A 24,039-nucleotide genomic window follows, 5' to 3' on the forward strand; every position below is an offset into this window, starting at 1 on the left:
GGGTGATGTGTAGGTGGATGGGTGATGTGGTTGGGTAGATGGGTGATGTGTAAGTGGATGCATGGGTGATGTGTGGGTGGATGGGTGATGTGGGTGGGTGGATGGGTGATGTATGGGTGGATGCATGGGTGATGTGTGGGTGGACGGGTGATGTGTGGGTGGATGCACGGGTGATATGGGTGGATGCATGGGTGATGTGTAGGTGGATGGGTGATGTGTGGGTGGATGCATGGGTGATGTGTGGGTGGATGGGTGATGTGTGGGTGGATGGGTGATGTGTGGGTGGATGGATGATGTGGGTGGATGCATGGGTGACTGTGCAGATGGACAATGTGGGGATAGGCTGCCAGATGAATGAATGGATAGATGGACAGACAGGAGGATGCAGGGATAGATGGCGCAGAACCCACACCTGAGAGGGGAAAGGCGCCGCTCCAGCCCTCCCACTGCCCCAAGAACCACACACAGGGGCCACAGGCTCTCTTGTTTAATGGTGGCACAGCCTGCAATCTGGTTCCTACATCAGGGAAGCTGGGGACCCTGCCTGAGGCCAGGGGCAGGCCCTGGGTAGGGGCAGGGGCACAAGGCTGCAGCACGGCGGCTGTCACCCCTGCCCACCCTGGGAGAGAGGACACTCAGGCCCCTCTAGCCACAAGTCACCAGAAACTTTGGTTTTTGTTTGTTTTCAAGTTTCTGTCCCAAGGAAGCTGCCCAGGAGAAACAAGGGGGCTGTTTCCCGAGGGAGCAGTGGGGCTGGGGCTGGGAGGAGCGACGCCAACTGCTGGCAATGCCCAAATCTCGGGGGCAAAGACCCCACACGCTCCAGAGTGATAGGCAGGAATGACGCTGGAAGTAGGGACCAGAACAGGCCCCTCCTGCCCTACTGGGGGTCCCAGAACCTGATCCAGGACCCCTCCCAAGCCCTCAGGAGGGGGGCCGCATGAGGAAGGGGCCCCAGGGTAGAAGAGACAGAAACACAGAGAAAGAGAGGCAGAGGGAGGCGAGGGGTGGCGCTCACCCACGTAGCGGGCGAGAGAGTCAGTCCCGGGCCACCGGGATCCACGCCCCCCAGGAGATGGCCCAGAGACAGTGAACCTGGCAGGCCCAGGTCCCAGATCTGGGCACAGCGGGGCGGAGCCCACGGAGGGGCGGGAGGAGGTCAGGGCGCGGCCGGTGCGGGCGGCCCTGCGGGGTCGGCAGGGGCAGCAGAGCAGACGCAGCCTCAGTCCCACCAGACCTCAATGGGCAAGAACTTCCAGAGGTCGGGCTGGCCCATGTGCAGCAGTCCACTGAAGGGCGAGGCGCTCCACTGGAATGGGGGCACCTGGTCCCACGTGGGGCCACTGGCCGCCAGAAAGCGGAAGGCCTTGGCCAGCGCCATGCTGGTCACCTGGGGGCAGGGACAGAGCAGGCTGCTGAGCACCAGCCTGGGCTGGGCTCCGACCTGCCCCAACCCAGGGGCCCCTGGCCCAACCACAGCCCAACTGTGACCCTGACTGCTGCCCCGCCCTCTGCTTTGACCCCAGCCTTCACGCCCCAGCCCCCTCGCCTGGGCGGGTCAGCACCTTCACATCGATGCCCCCGTGGGAGCGCTGGCGCAGGGCCGGGAAGGGGTAGGAGCCGTTGGCCGGGTTGAGGTCGGAGCGGGCTGAGATGGCATTCTCTCCGTTGGGCTGGGGGCTGCACTCTTTGCACAGGGACAGGGGGTCGTGCAGGAAGTCATTGTACCTGATGGGGAAAGGGGGAAGGGAAGGAAGGTCAGCTGTGCTGGGAAGGGGAGGCCAAGGAAGGAGCCACACTGCCCACGGCCGCGGCCAACACAGCCCCGGCTCTCAAGGCGCCCGCTGCCTCCACCCCCTTCACCTGCTCACTCCACACACCCTCAGATCCCACTCAGGCAGCCCTGCCTGTGGGAACCCTCTGGGCTCCCATCCCAAGCCCACCTAGAGACCCCGTGTCGTCCGTTTATAGCATCTCTTGGGACTCAGACAGTCCTCGTTACACGTGCACATCAGCGTGAGCCCCTGATGGATCTCTGATCTCGCCCGAGGCAGGGTGCTCCCTGAGGACAGCGGGCACGTGCTCGGTGCCTGTTGCTCTGGCCCAAGCACCCTGCCCAGTGAAGGGTGGTCATTCAACAGTGGCTGGGCATCCTCCCCGTCACGTGAGGATGGCAACAGGACACGTGCCGAGTGCCCCGCGGTGGGCCCTGCAGCACCGGGTGCTGTGGACACGTCACCCCGGCCGAGCCCCAGCTTCTGGGAGGTTTACGTGAGCGCCACAAGCACAGAGAGCTCCCCGCACCTCATGAGCTGGATCATGGAGTCCAGGTCACGCACCAGCGACTGGTTCCGCCGGAATATCTGGGCCCGGGGGCTCCCGTCATAGGAGAACCAGTCCCCATACTGGGCCACCAGGGCCTGCAGCCCGCTGGTGTTGAACACAGTCTCAAAGGACCTGCGGGGACAAGGATGGCCACTCACAACCCCCAGTGACCTCAGCTGGCCACGGCCGTGCCAGGGAGGTGGAGGGGCTGCCATGCCAGAACACGATCACTAACAACCACGACCGTCGGGACAGCAACAGCGGTGTCTTTTGTTTGGGCGGGGGGTGGCTTGGTAGGGTGACCACGCTTGGGCTTTGGGGTCCAAGAGAAGTGGCTTCAGATCCTGACTTCACCAGTGACCAGCTGTGGGACCTCGAGAAGGTCAGGTATTCTACTCTCTCGGAGCCTCAGTTTCCTCATCTGTGGAGTGGGAACAGAGCCGCCACCACCACCCACCATGATTGTAAGGATCGAGTGAGAACCCAGGAAAAGCACAGGGAGCGGCGAGAGGTGACGGCTATGCGGCCCCCTTAAGGCAGATCCAGCTGGGGAGCCATGGCCGAGTCGGCTCCTGAGCCTGGCCACCCTGTGCCCCGCTGTGGGTGCAGACCAGGAGGCCACACGGATGCTGACCTCAGCCCACAACTGCACCCCCAAATGGCCAGGGCTCTCCTGGCGAGGAAGGGAGTGGGTGGGTTTCTTTGCTCCATGGGTGTCAAGAGTCGCCTGGGGAAGGACCCCCGCCAGGAAGGAGAGCTGAGCGAGGGCCAGGGCAGAGACGGGGGACGTACGGTATGTTGTAGCTGGCCCAGTAGGTCTTCTGGTAGAGTTCCGAGGTCTTGTCGGCCACCACCACCATACCCCTGGGATGGAGAAGAGAGACGGGGCAGGAGTGGGGAGAAAAGGGACTCCCGTGGGCACCGCCCTGCTCAAGGACCCCGAAGTCCCCACCACCTGGGGGTGGATCACGTCCTGAATCTTTAGCCCAAGTTGGTGCTGCCTTCCCACCCGCCCTCGTTCAGCAGGCCTCCGACCGCTTGCTGAGGCAGCCCCCCGGCCGGCCGTGGCGCCCGTCCTCCTCCCCAGGGCACTCACGGGAGCTGCTCCAGGATGGTGAGCACCCTGCTCCCAGGGCTGGGCCCGCCGGGGACGAACGCCTTGTAGTCCACGATCATCCACTGGTTGTTGTAGCTGCCGGGCCAAGGACAGAGGACTGAACACACCCTGGGGCCACTGCCAGAGCCTCCCCTTGCCCCCAGGGCCCCGCAACAGCCAGGGATCATGGGGCAGGGGTGGCCTGGGGGCGACCAGACACCCCACTGTCATTCTGATACTGTGGCTTGACCAGGTGTCCTCGAACCCCGCTCCAGAGTCGTCTCTGGCTCCCTGGCGCTTACTGGAACCAACTCTGCCTGACGTTCCAAGACCCGCACTAGCCAGTTCCAGGGTCTCTGGTTCATGGCCCCATTGACCCATGTCCCACCTTACCAGAAGCCCTCCCCACCGTCCCCAGGGCTCTCAGCTTCCAAGGTCTCTTCCTGTCCCTCTGGAGACCTTTCCTGGGTGGAGGAGCCTGCAGGACAGAGGCAAGTCCTTTGCTTCCCTGAGCCTCAGTTTCCCCATGTATAGACAAGGGAGGGACTCTAGGATTCTTCCAGCTCCAATGAGAATCTGTGAGAGGGCTCTGCAGAGAGGTGGGGCGTGGGGCCCTGGCGCCATGTCAGGTCCCCTGGGGTCTCAGTATTAGTGGGGAGACTGGCCCACCTCTTGGATGGGGAGGCCACAGTGTGAGGAGCCCACTCACGTGCCACTGTTGAACCTCTTGAAGGTATCTGCCCAGGAATCCCCATCCACAGCCAGGCGGTTGGCCACAATATTGCGCACCCACTCCAGCACGCAGTGCTTGGGCTGCACGTACTTCCACAGGGCCGGGTTCCTGTTGCCGATGGTGGTCTCCAGGGTCACCTGTGGGAGAGCCGCAGAGGCAGTGCACTGAAGGGCCACCTGCCTTACAACCAGGGCACGCTGCCACCAAGTGGCAGTGCTGCATCAGTCAGGGTTCATGTTGACTGACTTACAGTCGCTTAAAACATCAGGTCCTGGTTTCACTGTTCCTCACTGCTTCCTTAGATGAGCACTGAGGGGGATTCATGATCATGCATCCAGCTTTGCCCCGGGGAGCAGCCCTGAGAGCCCCCAGTGCTGCTCCTATGGACCCAGTCCCCCTACCTAGCGGGCCAGCTCTTTCCCTGAGAAACAGCATCCCATTTCTTCCTCTTTCCTGCAGGTTCACAGGGGAAGGTGGGCGGCTGGAGGCCATCAGCCCAGCAGACTACCACACTCTCAATGAACTCACAGCCACCCTGGGAAAACGCAGCCCAGCTATTAACACCCCTTCTTACTGAAGGTAAACTGAGGCCTGGAGACGCTTGCCAAAGGGCACGGCTGGCAAGTGGACGGGCCAGGATTTGATCCCCAAACTTGCAACTCTTAAACCAGTGCTCGTTCCCCTATGGCAGGATATGAGTGTGCTTCTGCCTTTTTTCTACAAAACTGGAAAACAGCTCAAAGACGGCAGTAGTCATAAATGTGATGTTTAAAAGAGGACTCCACAAAGCGAGTCCCTCACTGGCAACGCCCAGGTAGAGACGGCGTCCTACACTCCCTCCGCTCTGTTCCCTCCTTGTCCCTCCGCCAGTGGCTCTTAGCATCAACAGCGCCAGGACTCAGGCGAGAGGCCTCAAAGCCCTGGAGGGCAGCTTCCTCTCTCTCTGGGCCGGCACTCAGGGAGTCTGCAGACTCAGAGGGGAAGCACAGCATCTTCATTTTCCTGACGACAAACTGAAATTCAGCATCTCCTTCCACTGCTAACAGGTGACACAGCACAGTGGTATCGGTGGTACCCGAGACTGCCACCAACAGAAACCACAGATGTTTTCCCACCATGTGACAGGGTTGCACATATCTCAAAATATCACTTATGCTCCTCGTTACTTCTGAATTATGGCAGGTGGCACACCCACTACCAAATCTTATTTAACGTGCTAATAAAGCACGACGTATATTATATTTAAAGTTTACCTATATAATATTTCGATAAGCGCATTTCAGTATAATTGGTTTCCTTTATGAGCCCATATATTTTGGTTTATGCATCTGCAAACATTATTCTGGGAAGGGCTCCACAGCTCCCCAGACTGCCAAAGGGGTCGTGGCACAAAGACAGTTAAGGACGCAGATGGAAGGAAAATTTCCCGCCCTGTCACTTTCCAGGCACCTGTATTAAAGCCATCTCAATCGTCCCTGCCTGGCTTCACTCTCCCGACCCCAGGCTGCAGCAAGGGGTCCCCCACCCACGGCCTGGCCCTCTCAGGCCTCTTTCCACATGGGGGGGCACTAAATCCCACACTGCTCTCAAAAACCAACAGAAAAGAAGTGCCCCCACCGGCCCCGGGGATGGGCGGCCCCCGCGTCCAGGCCTTTGGTGAAGCCAGGGCTCGGCTCCTCTGCAGCGTTGCCCCAGCGACCGCGGGGCCCGCCGCCTCGGCCCGGGCGCCAGGAACAGACTTCTAAACGGGTCTGGACCCCAGCCAGGAGAGCCGATCAAAACAACGCATTGTGAACAACCTTTATTCAGAAAACCGGGCCAGGTTAGAGGGGGTCGTGGACAACGAGAGGGAAGGCAGTGTGAGAAAGAGCAAGGTCGTGCGGGGAGAGGAACGGCTTAGCCTAAATACATAAAGACAAAACGAGGCCACTGAGGTCAGGGATGTTTCAAAAGGCCCAAACCAGCGATTTCTGAGGAGCTGGGTTACAATGCAGAGTCCCAGGCCGGCTGCAGGTTTGGGAGGCCCTGGCGGGGCCTGGGAATCCACGTTTAACAAGCCCCCAGTGGTCCAAGTACCACGACAGGAGAACAGCCTGAGCCCTGGGTGGGGTGGGGGCTGCGTCCACCTCATTGTCACTGTGCCCCGGCTCCTATGGTCACCAGAACACCCAGTCCCCGCCGGCCGACCAGATGCATCCTGCTGGTCCAGGGCTGCAGGGGAGAAGCAGCCCGGGGAGAGAGGGGCAGGAGAGCGACACTCACCAGCCCACTGGCGAGGATGTAGAAGTCGTCACAGGAGAAGATGGTGCCCGGGTAGGACGAGAAGACCAGCCTGTTGCCAGGAGCCGGCGGGGCGTCCTCTGTGCGGGGAGAGCGAGGCGGAGTGCTGGTCAGACAGGCCACGCGGGGACCCCGCACTCCCAATGGGGCGTGGGAGTGTCCGGGGGGGAGGCAGGCCTCAGAGGAAGCCCCCACTCACCCCGACTCCATCCTTTCTGAGATTCAGCAAACCAGGCATTTGACATATATGAGTGTGTGTGCGCACATGCGTGTGTGTGTAAGAAGGAAAGCTAGGAGCAAAAAAATTAAAATAAAAAAATGTATATACATGTTTTTATATATTTATATATATTTAGTTTACTAGTACCTTTTTTGGCTTTCTTTTTTTGTTTTAATTGCAAAGACATTGTAAAAAAGACAGGTTTTGTTTTGGGGTTTTTTTTTTTCCAGCTTTATTGAGGTATAACTGACAAATAAAAATGGTCTGTATTTAAGGTGTACATGTGATTTGATATACACACACATTGTGAAATGACCACAATCAAGCTAATTAACTCATCCATCACCTCACACGGTACCATTTTTGTGTGTGGTGACAACACTTAAGATCCATTCTCCTAGCAAATTTCAAGTATACAAGACACTGTTATTAACTGGGACGCCGTGCATCAGATCCCCAGAACTTACTCATCTTATAAGGGAAACTCCGTGCCCTTTGGCCACGTCCCCCCGTGTCCCCTCCCTGCGGCCCCGTAAGCACCGTTCTACTCTCTGCTTCCATGAGTTCGACTCTCTCAGATCCCACACCTGAGAAGGGACCGTGCAGTATTTCTCTTTCTCTGTCTGGCTTATCTCACTTAGTATAACACCCTCTGGGTTCGTCCATGTTGTCGAAAATGGCAAGATTTCCTTCCTTTTTAAAGCTGAATAATATTCCACTGTACACGTGTCCCACTTTCTTCATCCCTTCGTCCGTCGATGGACACTCGGGTTGCTTCTGTACCTGGCTATCGTGAATGATGCTGCAATGAACGTGAGCATGCAGACACCTCTCTGAAATCCTGTTTTCACCTCCTTTGGACAAATACCTGGAAGTGGCATTGCTGGAGATGCGAGCACCGACTCTGGAGGGAGGACACCTGGGGAGAAGCCCAGCTCAGCCCCTAGGAACTGTTTGGTCTATGGAAGCCACTTCGTCTTTCTGAGCCTCAGTTTCCTTATCTGCCAAGTGGGACTAACCATCCCTCCCCTACACAGGGCAGGGGTAAGGATTTGGTTTACAGGGTCACAGTGGTGAAGAGCTCCTAGCACAAGAGTGGGTGCTCAAGGGTTAGCACCACCTAACAGACCAGCCTTGTCCAGACGGGCTTCAGGTACAGGGCGTTCTGGGGTAGCAGCCAGGGCCCCTGCGGGGATGGACCGAAGGAGCCGTTTCTGTATAACTCACGTATAAATAAAAATAAAAAGGGCGAAGTCATGAGCAAACAGCTAAAACTGCAAGGGAAAACCACCAACATTATCGGTGCTCCCCGGGGACGGGGCAGGGGGCTTACAGGTGACTTTTATTCCTTCTTTGTGCTCTTCAATATTCCCACAGTGGACATATATTACTTAAGGAATTTGTCTTAACTAGTAAAAATTAGTGTGGGAGTCAAAAGGTGGAAACAGCCCAAACATCCACCAATAGATGAGTGGAGACAGGAATTGGAGCCTAGCCATCCCACGGAATATTATTCAGCCATAAAAAGGAAGGAAATCCTGACACCTGCTACAACACGGGTGAGCCTTGAAAGCCTGATGCTCAGGGAAAGAAGGCAGTCACAGAAAACCAGGACTGTACGATTCCATTTATGTGAAGTGCCCAGAACAGGCAAATGTGCAGAGACAGACAGCAGACTGCTGGGGCCCAGGGCTGGAGGGCGTGGGACGGAGAAGGGTTACTTTACAGTTACAGGTTCCTCTCGGGGTGATGAAAATGTTTTGGAACTAGACAGAAGCGGTAAATACACAACACTGCGAATGCAGTAAAGGCCACTGAACTGTCCACTTTAAAATGGTTAGTTTTATGTCACGTGAATTTCACCTCAATAAAATAAATAAAACTACAACCAGAAAATTTTAAAAAATTAGTGCAGGTTTTTATGAAGTTCTAGAACAGGCAAAACTAATCCAATGGGAAAGACATCAGAAGGGTGGCTGCCTGGGGAGGGGGTGGGCACAGGGGGCTTGCTGGGGTGATTGAAATGTTCTCTGTCATCATTGAATGGCAGTTACATGACTGCATATGTTTCTCCAAACCCATCAAATTATACACGCTATGTAATTAAGCTACCCATCAACAAAGTTAATACCCCAAAAAGCCCCAAACTTCGTCTGGGAGGTCATTTATCACCCATCAGAATGGCAAAAATTGAAATGAACCATAATACTCAGTGCTGGCAAAGTTGAGGGGAAAGTCAATGGGCCCATACTGCTGGTGGAAGTGTAAACTGGCCCAACCATTTCTGGAGCCCACTTGGCTGTATCCATGTAGAGACTGACATTTTAATCACGCCCCTCTTTCGACCTAGCGTTTCCACTAGGAAACACCTCTGGGGTTCCCATTTACTTGCCACAGCACTGTCCAACACGGCACAGAGCTGGAAATGGCCCAAATCCTCAGCTGGGGACTACTGAAGGTTTAACAGCCAGCTGTTAAAAGGTGGCCCGATCATGGCAATATCGAAAATTCTCCAAGGCTGGCTGTCGAACAAAAGGAGCAAGCTGCCCATGATCCGTAGGCTATGGGCTCATTCATGTTTAAAAGAACAGAAAGCAAACTTTCTAGGGCAGTGAAACCATTCTGCATCATGCTGTCATGGTGGATTCGTGTCGTTGTGCATCTGTCAAAACCCATAAAACCAGCCTAGACTCAGAGTGACCTCGCATGGAAACGAGGGACTGCAGCTGATAATAAGGGATCAGTGTTGGCTCATCGGCTGGAACAGAGGTACAATACTAATGCAACACGTTACTACTGGGGGCAAGTGGGGATGCTATACTATCGACCCAATTTACCTGTAAACCTAAAACTTCTCTAAAAATAAAGTCTATTAGGTAAAATAAAGGTCCATATAAACACATACAAATGCATGCAAATCAAAATGGCAACAGCGGTTTCCTCTTGGGAGGGGTCTGGAGTTTGCGGGGAGTGCATCAAGAAGGAGAGGGCCTGGACAGGGGCAGGAGAGAAGCTTCTGGGGGCTGGGAAGATTCTGTTTCTCGAGCCGGGCGCTACACACAGGTGTGTCAGTGTGCAAAAGTTCCAGCTTACACTTACACTTACGATGTACACGCTTTTCTGTAAAAAGGTCAACTTCGAAGTTTACTTAAGTTTAAATGAACGGGCGTTTGGTTGTCTCCAAACTGTGACCGCAAGTGACATCCTCGCACTCCGGCTCCAGGCGGAAGTGGAATGTTCCCCTAGGGCCAGATCTGAGCCGAGAACGGCAGGACGGCGGGAGTGACAGATTTGGAAATTTATTAGCTGCCGGCTGGGCGCCTCTTCCAAGTGGCCGAGCCAACCCCCACTCTCCTCAGCGGACGGGAGGTACGCAGCCCCCAGGCTCCTGCCACCTCCTAGCAACGCTAAGTTTTTAAGTTTGGTAAGAAGGAGGCACTCAAACACTGGGCAGCGGCCACCTCTGGGGTGGACACTGGGGCCAGGGCTTGGGGGGAGGGGGCCCTTGGGGTAGCGGGGCCTGAGCTGCAGTTTCCACATTCGACAGGAAGAAGGTGTTCATGCATTCCTCGCGTAGCTGATCATTTGCAAAGATGGCTGCAATTCTTCCCAAGCAGCTACGCCATCTGTGACGTGACCCTGGTGTTCCTTCCATCAAAAGGTGGGGCCTGCTCCCCACCTCTCAAATCTGAGCTGGTCACCTGACTTGCTCGGAGCAACAGAATGCTGTGCCCGTCCCAACCAGCTCTCAAGAGGCTCCCACGCTCCCTGTCCAGGCATCCCATGAACAAGCCTGAGCCAGGCTGTGGGAGGATGACAGACCAGCTGCCCTATCACCCAGCAGGCAGCCACCCCCAGACACATGAATGAGGCCACTCTGGGTCAGCCAGGTGGCCTCAGCTGACGGCAGGAGCACCCGTGAGCCCAGCCAACATCAGCCAGACCTGGTCTGGGCTCCCAAAACAACCAGCTGACGCACAGACATGTGAGCAGAAATAAACTGTTGTGTTCTAAGCTTTTGTTGTTTTAAATTTGGGGGTGATTTGTTATGCAGCAATAGCTAACTGATATACCTTATGAAGTAAACACTAAAAGGAAATAAACATGATAAAAATAAGATGAGCTCTTAGAATGGCCCAACAGCGCCCCCCGTGTGTACGGGGCCAAGGCCCCCAGCTCCCAGGACCACCCCGCCCCGTGCACCCACAGACGTGCTCACACCCTCATCTACCCACCTTGGGGGCCTTCGTGGAACTGGAACCAGTACTTCTTGATGATGCGCAGCATGCTCTGGTAGGAGTTCCAGGTGTTGTGGGCAACAAGGAGGTCCCTGTGGCCGGGCAGCAGCTTGACGAGGGCGGAGCAGGCGCCCGCGCCCAGAGTGCGCCTGGCCTCGGTCTTGTTCAGGGCCGGCTCCAAGTCTCCCAGGTCCCCGGAGATCTGCAGCAGGCTGAGCGGAGCCGGGGGCCAGGGGTCACCGGGCCGGCCGCGGCTGCCAGCACGTGCCCAGTCCACAGGGGAGGAAGCCGAGGCTCTAGGGGGTCAGGCGACGGGTCTGAGACCCCAGAGGCAAGATGTGGCAGAGGCGGCGTTGGAAGCCAGGTCCGACTGGCCCTTCCCCCCGCCCTGCCCACTCTGGGGGCGGCACTTACAGGAACCCCAAGGGTTTGATGGTGAACCTCCCAGTGGGAAAGGCCACACTGCCTTCATAGCTGTCCTCTAGGCCTTTCAGCTGCAGGAGGGTCAGCCGCACCTGGTGGGGGCGGGGGGGCAAGGGGCAGGGAGAGGTGAGGCCTCTCCCCCAGGCTCACATCTCCTTCTGTAGGGGGAAGTGCTGCGGCCTGGGGACCCACACAGATCAGGAGAGGCCCAGGTGCACCCTCCAGGCTCCAACCAGCCCTGACGCCCCCTTAACCACCACCCACCCCTCCATGCCAAGCACCCTCCTGCCTTCAATTAATTAACTGTACGTCCCCGCTCTGTGCCAACCCCAAATCACCCCACTCAAGAGCCCAGCTCAACGCCACCGCCTCCAGGAAGCCTCCCAGCCTGCCCTGGTCCACTGTCCACAGCTCCCTGTTGTGAGTTTAGCTACAGTTTAGCTGAGCTGCTGCCTCAGGCACCAGTCTCAGGAGGCTGACTTCTCCCCGTTGTCATTGCCATTGTTCTGCAACCATGGAGTCTCATCACCATGGAATGCAGCCCACAGGGCCCTGGCCAGTGCTAGGCACACACCAGGACTCAGTAAGCGTCTGCAAGATGGAGGCACAGACAGGCAGGACTGAGAAATGGATGTGTGTGGCGGGGGCGGGGGGTGGGGGGGTGGTGAATGAACGGGAGGCAGGAAAGGCTTTTCTCGTAAGGGCGTGAGTAGGAGGGGGAGGGTAGTGAGCAATTCTACTGAGGCACAGGGTGCAGACGTGGCCCAGGCTGGAGGTGCTGAGACGCTGACCGCCGTCTCCCAGAGACTGCCCGTGGCGCATGCTCACAGTGAGCCTCCCGAGGTGACTCGGGATCCACAAACAGGCAGCTGCCCTGGAGCCCTGGCAGCGGTGCAGCGGAAGGACACCTGCCGGTCTCTGTCAGCTGCCGGCGGGTCAGCAGCTCCCCCAGGAAAGGAAAGCAAACTCACTGTGCCCAGACTCGCCGGGCTTTTTCGCTCTCCTCGGGCCCTCTTTCTCTTCTGTAAACATTTTGCACCTGCACCTGATGAACCACCCAACCAGCCCCTCCCCGTACCAACGAGACGGCATGCAGACAGTCAGCTGCACGTCTCCAGCCACCCTTCGACACTAGGGGGGCGGAATGGGCTGCGTGATAGACAGGCTGGGGCGGATGGCTGGGGTTCCACCAAGGGGAAGGATGGAAGGACGGACAGCTGGGGACCAGACAGATGGAGGAACGGCAGGTCGGCCGGGAGGGATGGAGATGATGACGGGCATAAGGGTGGCTGGGCAGCTGGACACACCAAAAGGCTGGCCGAGAGGGGCAGGAGACAGGCGGGTCGGCCATCTGGAAGGGCAGCAGCCGCCACAGTGGCAGGTCCCCAAAGCCGCCCCATCCCACTGCGTGTGGCGGCCGCGCCCACCTGGTGCCAGTAGGCAGAGTCCTTGTTGGACTCCATCTCCTCCTGCATCCACTCCAGGTTGGTGTCCAGGAAGCTCTTGAGCCTCTCGCAGTAGCCGACTTCATACTCGAAGGGGCCGCAGTAGTTCACCACCGTGTTCATCCAGTGCATGTAGATGAGCTGCGGGAGCAGGGGGCAGCCGGGCTGCTGTCTTCCCTGCGGACCCCCGGGCTCAGAGTCCTCACCCCCACCAGGTCTCTGAAGAGCCAGGCTCCCTGGGGAGGCCACCTCTGCTCGCGCTGGCTCCTGTCGCCAAAGGCCCTCCTTGCCGACCCAGCTCGTACCGCCGTCAGGGCCCAACGCCTCTGGACATGTCCCTCTGAAAGCCTTTAGCATTCAGTCTGTCCCAGATTACACCTCCACTATTACTGGGGGCCCTGATCAGTACACGCATCCAGTCAGTCAGTCAACTACCATTTTTCTGAGCATCTACTATGTCCTGCCGCAGGCAGTGAGGACACGCAGGGAAGGCACTGCCGACTCAATTGGTCAAGAGGAGGCTGTGCCGGTTTCAGCCAGGCTCAGGAGGACTTCCGCGCCGCCCCACCCCATGTCACGTGAGCCAGCCTGGGCGAGCCCGCTTAGGGTGAAAGAGCACGGGAGCCCACTCGTCCCCATCAGTCTCTGTCACCCCAGCTGACGGAAAGCCGGCCCCAGACACGGGACTGAGGCCATCCTGGGCCAGCGGCCCACCCAGCAGACCTGGCAGCTCACGGCAGAAGCACCGAGAGCCCAGCCAAGATGAGCCAGGCCTGGCCAGGAGCACAACCCGCCAGCCGGCGTCCCGGCGAAGGAGGAACGCCTGCCGACCCCGGCGCGCCCCAGAGAAGGGTCGGATGCCCACGGCTAACGCTAAGGTCACTCCACATGAAACCCCAGGACAACCCTGTCGGGGAACTGCCATTATCCCCACTTCACAGCAGAGGAAACTGAGGCACAGGCAGGTGAGTAACTCACCCAAGGTCGCCCAGGTAGTGAGCCAAAGAGCCAAGATTTGAACCCATGGAAAGATGGGGACTTGTAATTTCCCAAAGCACAGACCTCACTGGGCAGGGGCTCAGGGGAAACGTGCGGCCATCCCCGCCACACTGGACATATTCCTAGCAGCACCCAGTGCCCCGAGATTGACGGCTTAGGGACCCCCGCTCCATCGCCATCTCCCTGAAGCACATCCAAATTCCACTCGTCGCTCGAGACCCCAGTAAGACGCCACCTCCTCCATGCAGCCTTCCTCTCCCCCCAGAAGCATTTCCCATGTGCCTGTCCTACTCCAGGCGCTGGGCCAGGTACAGGGGACACAGCTGGGACAGAACTCAGTTACTGTCCACAAGAAGCCCCAGGGCCAGTGCGGGAGGCTGCAAGGCACACTGGTTAGAAGCAGAGACTCTGGTCAGACAGAGCTGAGTTTGAATGCCAATTGGCTGTGTGACCTTGGGTAAGTAACTTCACCTCTCTGAGCTTTAGCATCATGCGTTCAGTGGGGGGTGGTCATGCGTCCCTCAAAGGGCTGGTGTGTGGCTTATGAGACAACGTGGGCAAGGCGCCGGGTATGTGTGTGGGGGATTCCTCACATGAGAGCCACTTCTGGCCTTGCCTCAGTGTCCCTGGCAGGCTATGTGTCCCTGGAGTGAATCACGTCTCACTCACCAACAAGCATCCAAAACAGTAGTGGCCCGGACCAGCGTCCGACCACCTCCCCCGTCGTCCAGGTCCCAGGAGGGCATCCAAAATTGCAACTGGGTGTCCGAACAAGGAGTGTGACTTTCATCAAAGCTGCCACGCTGTGTGCTGTCGTCTGTCACGTGCTCTCTCCCCCCCAGCGTCAGGCATCTCAGACTCATCCATGCAGCTCATCCCTCCCCACACTCTGTCTGATGGCATCGTGTGATGGTACCCGATGGGGTCACCCTGCACCACTGGGGGCAGCTCGGGGCTCCCGCCTTTGGGCTGTCGGGGTCACCTAATGCCTGTCCCTGGGTCACCTCCAGGTGCACGCCTAGGGAGCGGGCCGCTGGGTCCCAGGGCTTGGATGTGGTCAACTCTACAAACTACTGTTCAAAGCGGGCGTCATGTCTCCACCCACGGCTGAGAGAGCGGCCGTCACAGCGCGGCCGCACCCACTTCTGACACTGTCTGACTTCTGAGAGTTAGGATGGTGCCTGTTATGAAGCCCAAATCACGTAAAGCAAAACAACACATAGTGTGTTGTTTAAAGATGCATCACGTGTGGTAAAGCTAGTTTAACAAAAGTGAGAGGGTGGAGACAACTCCAGGTCCACCCATGGACGATGGATAAATAAAACGGCCCGTCCATCCAAAGCAACATCATCCAGCCATAAACAGGAACGTGGCCCTGACCCCATCAGCACATGGATGAATCCTGAAAACATGACGCTAAGCAAAGGAAGCCAGTCCCTAAAGGCCAGAGTGTGCGATTCCACATACACAAAACGTCCAGAATAAGCAAATCCACAGAGACAGGAAGGACATGAATGGTTCCCGGGGCTGAGGGGAGGCGCAGAAAGAGACGGGGCTGCTAACAGGCAGGGGTCTTCTTTCTGACGTAGTGAGAATGTTCTGGAATTGGATAGTGGTGATGGTTGCACAACCTTATGAATATATGACAAAAATCACTGAATTGTACATTTTAAAATGGAGAATTTCATGGCATGTGAATTACATCTCAATATAAAGGAAGGAAGGAATGAATGAAAGTAAGGGAATGATAGCCACCACATTCAGGGTGGTGGGTGCCTCCGGGGGTCGGGGAGGCAGGGGGCTTCAGTGTTATCAGTAGGATTCTAGTTTTAGTGCAGGCATTCATTTTAGCATGAAGCTTCGGAACATGGAACATGTCACGTACCTTTTCTATGCATCAAGCGGTTCCCAGTGGTACCCAGTGGTTAGAAGTAAACTTCTAAGGAATGCATGTGAGCCTTTTCTCCCAAACTAGATGGGGGGCCAGGGGCCGGGGGCACCCACTGTGCACCTACCTCCGAACCCTCCAGCTCCCTGGGGAACACATTCCGGGGGTGGGGGAGGTGGGAGCCCAGGTCCCCCATCGGGCCCTTACCTGCTCGGACACGGCGGCCTCCACCACGCCCGCCGCGTAGGCCTGCAGGCTGTCATTGTAGTTGCCGGAGGTGCGCAGCTCCAGGAAGGCCCACCTGGATTGGGGACAGGGTACCCAGGGTCAGCACAGGGCGGGGGCAGAGCTGGCCTCAGCTCGCACACAGCGGGCTCCCGTGTTAAATCATAAAAAACGACACAGAGATGAATTGCCATTCACGCAAACGTCTGCCTGTCTGTCTGCCTGCGCGCACTTGTCAGAATAAATCCCCAAAAGAGGACCGGCTGGGACAGAGGGCACGTGTATTTTTAATTTGAATAGATATAGACAAACGGCCTCCCCAGAAAGTTGCAGTAACCTTCATTCCCACCTCCCACAATAATACCACATCTACTGAACGGTTCCTCTGGGCCAGGCACTGTTCTGGTCACTTCCATCGCTATGAGCTCACTTAGTCCTCGTGATGAGCCCATGGTCCTACTGAGAGGCACCGTGATGGTCTCCACCGTCCAGAAGAGGAGGAAATGAAAGCACAGAGTGACGTAACTGCTGTGGCCAATGGGTGCGGCCCCTCCTCCACATCTGCGTCCTGTGTTGTGCGTGTCTCTGCAGTCCCTTCCACCACTGGCCAAGTGTGCTTCCCCACCCCTTGGTTTGGGCTCGGACATACCACGTGACTTGCTCTGGCCAATGGGCCGTGGGTAGCTGTGGGCGGTTATAAGATCAGCCTCCAGAGGCCTCCCATGCTGGCCCTCGCCCACTCGCGCCTCTGCCATCACCTGAGAGAACACGCCCCAGCCAGCCAGGGCCAGGAGGACAAGAGACACAGAGCAGACCAGGTCTGCAGACCCACAGCATGGAGTAGAGCTGCCCTGGCTGCCCACGGATCTGAGGACAAGGGTTGTTGCTTTAAGCCATGGGCCTGGGGGCAGTTTGTCACACAGCACTGGTGCCTGACACTAGCTGATGCACTTGCCAAAGGTCACAGAGCCGGCAAAGGGCAGAGCCAGGATTCCATTCCAGATGGGCCAGCTCCCACCCCGCCTGTCAATCAGCTCTTCTCAAACTCTGATGTGCATCCAGGCCACAGGCCCTGTGGGGACCCAGATTCCCATCAGGGGGTCTGGGGTTGGCCCAAGACCCTGTGTCTCTAACCAGCCCAGGGTGACGTCCACGCTGCCAGTCCCGGAACCACGCTAGGTATACACTGCCTTTCTCCAACGCACAGACTCCTCCCTGCCCACTCCCTTCTTCAAATGATTCCCTTCAACCACTCACATCTTTGCGCAGGTGACACTTGAGGAATTCCATCACATGGTTTGAATCAGAATCCTTTAATTCGTTAAGTTACATATATTTTCTTACTTTTTTTGCTTGTTTATAGTTCCTTGGCTCATAGCCTTTACCCTTTTTTCTGTATTGTGTTTCTGTTCATCTTTCCTTATTGATTGGTGAAATTCTCTATACACACATTAGCCCTTGGCTTGTCACTAATATTGAAAATATGTTTGTACTTTAATTGATTTTTGCTTTTGTTTTTGTCAAACTGAGGTTTTCATTTCCGTGCAGCCAAATCTATCCATCTTTTGCTTTATGGTTCTGGATTTCATCCTTGCTCCAAGGACACAAAGATATCTACCCTGGTGACTTCCAGAACGAGGAGGAAAACATTTGTTACGGCAATTTCTATTAAGAAAATAAGGGCAACAGGGAAACATTAAAGAGACCTTGAGGAGGCTACAGACGAGGGGGGCGGCTCAGCCAGGACTGTCTCGTGGGAAGTTGGCTAAAAAGCCACGGAAGAACTTGAGAACAGCAATAGCTCTGCCCTAGAGAAGGCTCTGGAGGGGACGACTGCCAGAACACCCACACCCGACACTCTCGGTGAGCAAGGCTCCTTGCGCGCCGACTGGCCAGCCACTGAAGGTGTGCAAGGATGAAGGACATCCAGTCCTGGCCTTCGGAAAGCTAATGGCGGACGGGGGCTGACATGTAACAGATAATGAGTAACAGGGCAGCTGCTGTGATGAGAAAGGAATGAAGTGCCAAGAGGGTGCCAGAGGAGGAATGCTCATGCTGCTACGGAGTAAAACCTAGGAAGGCTTCACAGAAGAGGTGCAGCAGCTTAGGGTTTTGAAGTTTAAGTAGGAGCTTATCTGGGAGAGAGAAGAAGTCAAAGAAGAAAGCCTGAGCTCTGAACATTCCAAAGCAAAGAAGGCTGAACCGACAAGAGCGCGGGGACTGGTATTGAGGCCTGCCACAGCAGATAACAACAGCCCCCAGGCACTGTGTGAAACATATCACATGTCTACCTCTCTCTCTAAATTCTCTCAAAGACCCTAAGACACGAGGTTTATTCTCCTGACTTTACAGATGTGGAAACCCAGGCTCAGAGAGGTGAAGCCACTTGCCCAAGGTCACAGAGCAAGTAAGTGGCAGAGCTGAGACCGAGACTCCAGAGCATGTGCTCTGAACTTAACTGGGTTTTGTGGAGGGTCTTTTTTGGTGGCAGAGGGGTTCTTATCAAAGGAAGATGAGAGCCATGAGCTTTGGGCTAATGACTCACATATAATCACAGACAAGGACAGAAAACCCAAGAGATTGGAATGAAGATTTTAAATTTCAAGGAGAGTGGAGGACAAAGAGAGTCTGGGCTTGTGGGGCCCCCAGATTTCATTTGAATCCCCAGGTCTCTTACATGCTGTGTACCTTTGGGCAAACTGCTTCACCTCTCTGGGCCTCAGTTTCCTCATCTATAAAATGGGCACAGGGACTCCCACTTCACTGGGTTGGGCCAGGAGGTGACACACGTTTTACACTCACTGAATATTTGTCTCATTGCAAACGGAGAGGGGAGTTTGGGGAGACCCAGTGGGTTTGGCGATGGGAGGAAGATTATAACAGATCCCCTGTTGTAACACATACATAACGTATCCTAGAATACAGATAATATGCAGATCCCCTCACGATAGGACTGCAGGGGCTCGAGGCAGGCTGTACACAAACTAAAACAACAAAAGCTGTTCAGACATGAGGCCCGGTTACAACCGGAGGCCAGCAGCCTTCCTGCAGGGGGCTCCTGGTACCAAGCTGCCCCTCCGGGAGGCAGTGGGCTTGGTCAAGGCCACGGCGCTGAGGCCCTGGAGACAGGCGGCGGTCGGAGCTCAACCTGCGACCAGGTGCTCCCTGTGCCCCAAGAGACGGCTATGAGGGTCCTCGCACACAGCAGCATTTTCCACCAGAGCCCAGGAAAACTGGAACCTCCTAAGCCGTCCGCCACCGGTGGCCTGATACCACAGTCTAGCCACCTGCGCAGTGGGTTCTGGAACCACGCGGCCGGATGCCACGTGCTGGCAAGATGTCAGGGACAAGGTTTAAAAGCAAAAGATTAGAGGAGGACAAATGGTAGACACAGAATAACCGCATGGATAAGCATTAATTACACACACACACATAGCTATACACGTACATATGTATGTATGTATGTATGTATGTATGTTTAGGACTGTGTATGCATAGAAAATCCTGGAAGAAAGAGCTACCGGTGGTCATATATGGAAAGAGAATGGGGGGTTACCTCCCACATCCCATCTCACCTTTGTCAACTGCCAGAATTTTTACCATGAAAAGTCAATTACCTTTATAATACAGAAACTTCAAAGAGAAGTCAGTGTGGCTTCTTTCAAGCTGGGCAGAAAGGAGAAGACTGGAAGGTGACAGTGCCACCGCCAGCCCCGCCAGGCCGCAGTCCACAAACATGGAGCTAGCCACTGCCCTTGCTCAGAAGGACGCCTCCGCATCCTTCCTGTGCCTCCTGAGTCCCAAGGGCACCCGGCCGACTCATTTGGATGGGTTTGACTTGGAAAAGCCAGAGAGGTGCTGTCCACCTGTCTTTCCAGAACACCTGGGGTGGGGGACATTCCCACTCAGGAGGTTTGAGCCCTGTGTTGCCTCAGGCCTGAAGCCCTAATCAAATGACAATGACATTTCCCATGACCCTGCAAGGTTGTCACCATCCTCAGAGGGAGATAAGGCAGCCGCCCAGGGCCACCTGTAATAAGTGTCTGAGCTGAGATCTGAGAGGAAACCGGAAACTCTGCTTCCTACCTCCCTTCCTCGCCCTCCCAGCCTCGCCTCCCCACCTATAAAATGGGGAGGCTTCGACCTCAGCAACCGGCCCCTAGGAGCCCAGGCCACTGTGCTGCCTGACAGCTTTGAGAAATTCTACCCCAGTCCCCGACCAAAGGAACGCCGCTGGCCGCTGACGAGGGAGCGTTTCTAAAGCGCCATGTGGCCGTGAGTCTGCTCTGTATTCAGAGATGTCCTTTCAGCTTGTCTGGTAGCTGATCTTTTCTGAGACAAAATGGACAGAGGTCAATAAATATTGTTCTGCTTTGTTTTTAATGCACTTGCTAGACAAAAATAAAAAGTTGGCAGCACTGGATCTGTTTCCCCAATCTTTTTTGTTGTTTGTTTTCTGGAAAAGTCTATGGGTCACGCTGTGATTTTATGTCACAGGCGGCTAATGCCCCTGATCCAGCCCCCTCCAGGGTCTATGAAGAGGCCACATTTGGGGAAAGCCAGACCGTTGATGAGCTGGGCAGGGGTCACACACACACCCCCACCCCACGTCCCCCACCCCCATCAGTGCACAGAGGGCCCTGGATGCCCTCCACTGTGAGGGATGTCCCAACCTTATCTGTGGCTGTCACTCTTTCTCATTTTTGAAGGTGTATGTTTCTCTTTTGTGACTTTTCAAAGAAACAGCTGGGTCATATTTACCCGTTTCACTGGGCTGGGTTTCTGCTTGTGGGCTGGTGGATTGGGGTGGTTTCCCGGCTTCCTCATAGGTTAATTCCCTCTTAATGGTATTCACTTCCTCTCCCAACTCCAGGGGGATGTAGGGCAAACAGCTGCCTCGGGGGATCAGCTCAGGCAAGGAGCAAAAGGTAAGGCAGGAGGGCCGGGCTTCCTCAGGACCAAGGCCAGAGCCGGGGCTGGCACGGCGGCCTCAGAGTATCTCTGATCCCCAAGTGCCGAATCCTAAATGTTTCAGGCAACGTGGGGAGTGTCGGTGCAAAGTCAGACACAGCACAACTGAAAGAGGAGGGATTATGGGGGAAGGGATGTGGACTTGACCCTGACAATCCCAGGATGCCCAGCGGTGAAATCTGAGGGACAGAAATGAGGAGAGATCCCAAGTTTATGTGAGCAGAAGAGTCGCATCCCCACCTCCGGCCTTCAATGAAGGAGACAGTCACCCCGAGCTCAGAGCTTCTGCTGGTCGGGGGTCGGGACACCCCAGATGTCTTTCTTTCATCTTACTGGTTCCCCTACATCCTGGCCCCAAGTGCTGTCAAACTCAGAGGGAAAGGCACATGTGAGTACAAGGGGAATGAGAGACTGGACAGAACAGATGCCAGAGGATGAGGTGAGAGTGAGAAGTGTGGAGGGGACCTGGACTCACTTCTCGGGCCTCAGTTTCCCCAACTGTAAAATGGGGGCAGAGGACACCTGCTCCTTTCTCTCACTCATTCCTTTCTTCAGTAAATAAACAGAGAGAGGTGCTTTCTGCCATCCCACTGAATTTCCCTTCGAGCCCCACCTTCAGGTGAAAAACAGGCTCAGAGAGGTGAAGCGAGTTGCCCAATGTCACCCAGCAGTGGAGCTGGACCTGGAAGAACTTTCCATCCGGCACAATCAAGGAAGCCCTCTCTCCACTTCTCTGTTTTCCATAATGGAATTGAGAGCAATGAAGCCCAATGGAGGCCTCCTGGGGCCAAAGCCCCTCCCCCACGCTGGGCCTCCCCTCTGTGCCTCCTCCCCTAGCTGGCACCCAGGCAGGGATTTGCCATGGCCTCTTAGCTCCGATAAGCAGGGCCCAAATCATGTGAGTCAGCAGAGGATGGGTTACCAGATTTCAGAGTCATGTTGCCACAGAGCTCTGGTTCCCTATAGACACCAGGCCACCTTGTGGCCTCCTCTCCCCAGGAGCCGTCCCAGATTAGCCCCTCCCAGCTCCTGTGTCTGCAGCAAATCCTCTCTCCACAGTCTCCCACCTCTCACACCCTCCCAAGCGCCACAAAGCACCAGAATGGAGGTGTCCTCAGTGTCCTGTGTCTCCCCAACACCATCGAGAACGAATGCATGCCAGGAAATTGGATGGGGGCAACAGTGGGAGACCATACCTGCTGGAGGGGCAGCACAGTCCAAGCCCTGGGATGAGCCCGGCATGGGACGTGGGACGGGGAAACTTGGGGTCCCCTAAGATCCCCGCACAGCCCGGATGCGGGGCCTGGGCCCTGCTGACAAGGCTCGAAGCAGACTGTCCCCACGCCCACTCATGCATGTTTCCCATCAGGCATTGAACACAGACCCCGACCTTGCTCAGCTCTGCGTCCCAGTGTCAAGTGCACCCGGTGAGTGAAGGAAGGAAGGAAGGAACGGGCACAGGCCCCATTACAAGGCCTGAGAGGGGCACCAGCCACCCTCCCAGCCAGAGCACGTCCTCAAGATCCGAGTCACAGACAGGGAAGCGCGAGCCCAGATGGCAGCGGAGTCAGACGAGAGTCACACACCAGAGCGACAGTCTGGGTCCCAGCAATAAGGACGGAGTGCTTGGCTCCTTACTAAGCATGTGGCCAAGCGACGTTACCCTGGACCAGGAGAGAAGCAGGCAGGAGCAGAGCCCAGGGATACTACCCGGATCTTCGTGAATTCAGGGACCCTGTTTTCGGACTGACCAGGAATCCAGACTCAGTCCTGCCGCCCTGGTTCTCGAACAGACAGGCAGGGGGCTGGCACCCATGGGGTGAGCTACAAATAAGGAAACGAGAACTGGTCTCCTGGAGACCTACCAGCACCTCCCTGGTCCCTGCCGGGACTGGCCTCCGCGGGGATAGGAGTTACTGTACCAGCCACCAGCCATGGACCTGATCTAGATGGAGGCACTGTGCCCTGGGTGGCGGTCTCTAGGGGAACAGAGGTACTGTCACCCCTCGCTGAAGGCAAGGGACTTGTCCCCATTTGCTGAGGGATGCTACATTAGCCTCTACCCAAGGGGCACCTGGTCCAGACGGTGGTGCCGCAGCCTCAGAGGCGGGAAACTGACCCCCCGGGAAACACGGTGCTGTCACCCGCAAGAGAGTGGTCCCAGGGGCAGACGCGGCCCGGGCCCACGCAAGCCCTCCCGCGGCTGGCCCCGCGCGGGGTCGGGCCAACCCTTACCCGGTCTCGTGGATGGCGTTGGTGAGGTTGGCCCAGGCCACGGCGTCGGGGTGGCGGCCCTCCACCAGGCGGAGCTGGCCCGTCTTGGCGTCCAGGAGCACCGAGCGGCTGCGGGAGGCGGGCGGCACGGGCTCGTAGTGGACCCCGCGGCCCCCTGGGGCCGGGAGCGCGCCCGTGAGGCCGCTCAGGAACAGCCCGACCAGCAGGGCCAGCACCAGGGCCAGCGCCAGCGCCCGCGTCAGCGCCCGGGCCAGGCGGCCGCCGGGGGAGCCGTACATCGGGGCCACCATGACGGCGCGGAGCTGGCGCCGCAGCCCGCTCACGTGACCGCGCTCCGCCGCGGGGCGGGGCCGGGGGCGGGGCGGGGCCTGGGTGCGTGGGCGGGGCTTGAGTTTAACCCTTCCGGGGTGGGCGGGGCCGGGCGCGGGTCAGGGGCGGGGTCCACCTTAAAGGGCCCGGGCGCCCCGCCCGCCTACGCAAAACCGACTAGATACTCTCTACTCTCAGCTTTTTGTTTTTCAAGTTTTCCAAACTCGAGAAAAGTTGCAACAATAATAGAGTAAATACCCATATGCCTGCCGTGAATTGCTAATATTTTGTCATATTTAATTAATCTCTCTATCTATAAAAAATTTTGCTCAACCGTTTTAGTTGATTGAAGTCATCGTGACGTGTCAGCTCTGAATACTGCAGATGTATCTTAAAAGACATTATCTTGCATAACCACAATACCATTATAACACTCGGGAAATTTACCGTCTGTTTAATACTGTTATCTAATACGAGGTCCTTATTCAAATTTCTCCTGATCTCCCAAAAATGTCCCCTCTGTTTTTCTTTTCTTTCGATCCAGGATCCACTCCTCACACCACACACAGGAATAAACTCCTAAATGATGAGGATCTAAATGTGAAAAATGAAACTGCAAGTGTTAGAAGAAAGTACGGGTGAATTCCTCTGT

General features: G+C 56.4%; 1 protein-coding gene across 2 annotated transcripts; it reads right to left on the bottom strand.

Moving 5' to 3' along the window:
- Positions 1-472: 472 nt before the first annotated feature.
- PLBD2 (phospholipase B domain containing 2) lies at positions 473-23,495 on the bottom strand. Of its 2 annotated transcripts, XM_070627211.1 has the most exons (12): positions 23,079-23,495; positions 15,855-15,948; positions 12,743-12,901; positions 11,307-11,407; positions 10,890-11,104; positions 6,417-6,514; positions 4,131-4,291; positions 3,422-3,517; positions 3,118-3,189; positions 2,305-2,457; positions 1,566-1,728; positions 473-1,390 (listed from the first exon to the last, which is right to left on the bottom strand). In XM_070627211.1, exons 1-12 carry the CDS (start codon positions 23,366-23,368, stop codon positions 1,223-1,225), a joined length of 1,770 nt encoding a protein of 589 aa, XP_070483312.1. In that variant the 5' UTR covers positions 23,369-23,495; the 3' UTR covers positions 473-1,222. The 2 variants fall into 2 exon arrangements, with proteins under 2 accessions (XP_070483312.1, XP_070483313.1); XM_070627212.1 differs by lacking the exon at positions 2,305-2,457 and having other exon boundaries at positions 23,079-23,476.
- Positions 23,496-24,039: the final 544 nt, after the last annotated feature.

This window comes from Equus przewalskii, chromosome 7, assembly GCF_037783145.1.
Source record: "Equus przewalskii isolate Varuska chromosome 7, EquPr2, whole genome shotgun sequence".
NCBI lineage: Eukaryota > Metazoa > Chordata > Mammalia > Perissodactyla > Equidae > Equus > Equus przewalskii.

What these genes read in the sequence shown, in the direction of transcription:
- PLBD2 (XM_070627211.1), bottom strand. Translation starts at nt 23,368, where the DNA reads ATGGTGGCCCCGATGTACGGCTCCCCCGGCGGCCGCCTGGCCCGGGCG. An exon ending in ATCAAACCCTTGGGGTTCCT is followed by an intron (nt 11,105 to 11,306) that starts GTAAGTGCCGCC and finishes GGCTCCGCTCAG; the next exon opens with CCTGCTGCAGATCTCCGGGG. An exon ending in TGGGCCAGCTACAACATACC is followed by an intron (nt 2,458 to 3,117) that starts GTACGTCCCCCG and finishes TTGTCCCCGCAG; the next exon opens with GTCCTTTGAGACTGTGTTCA.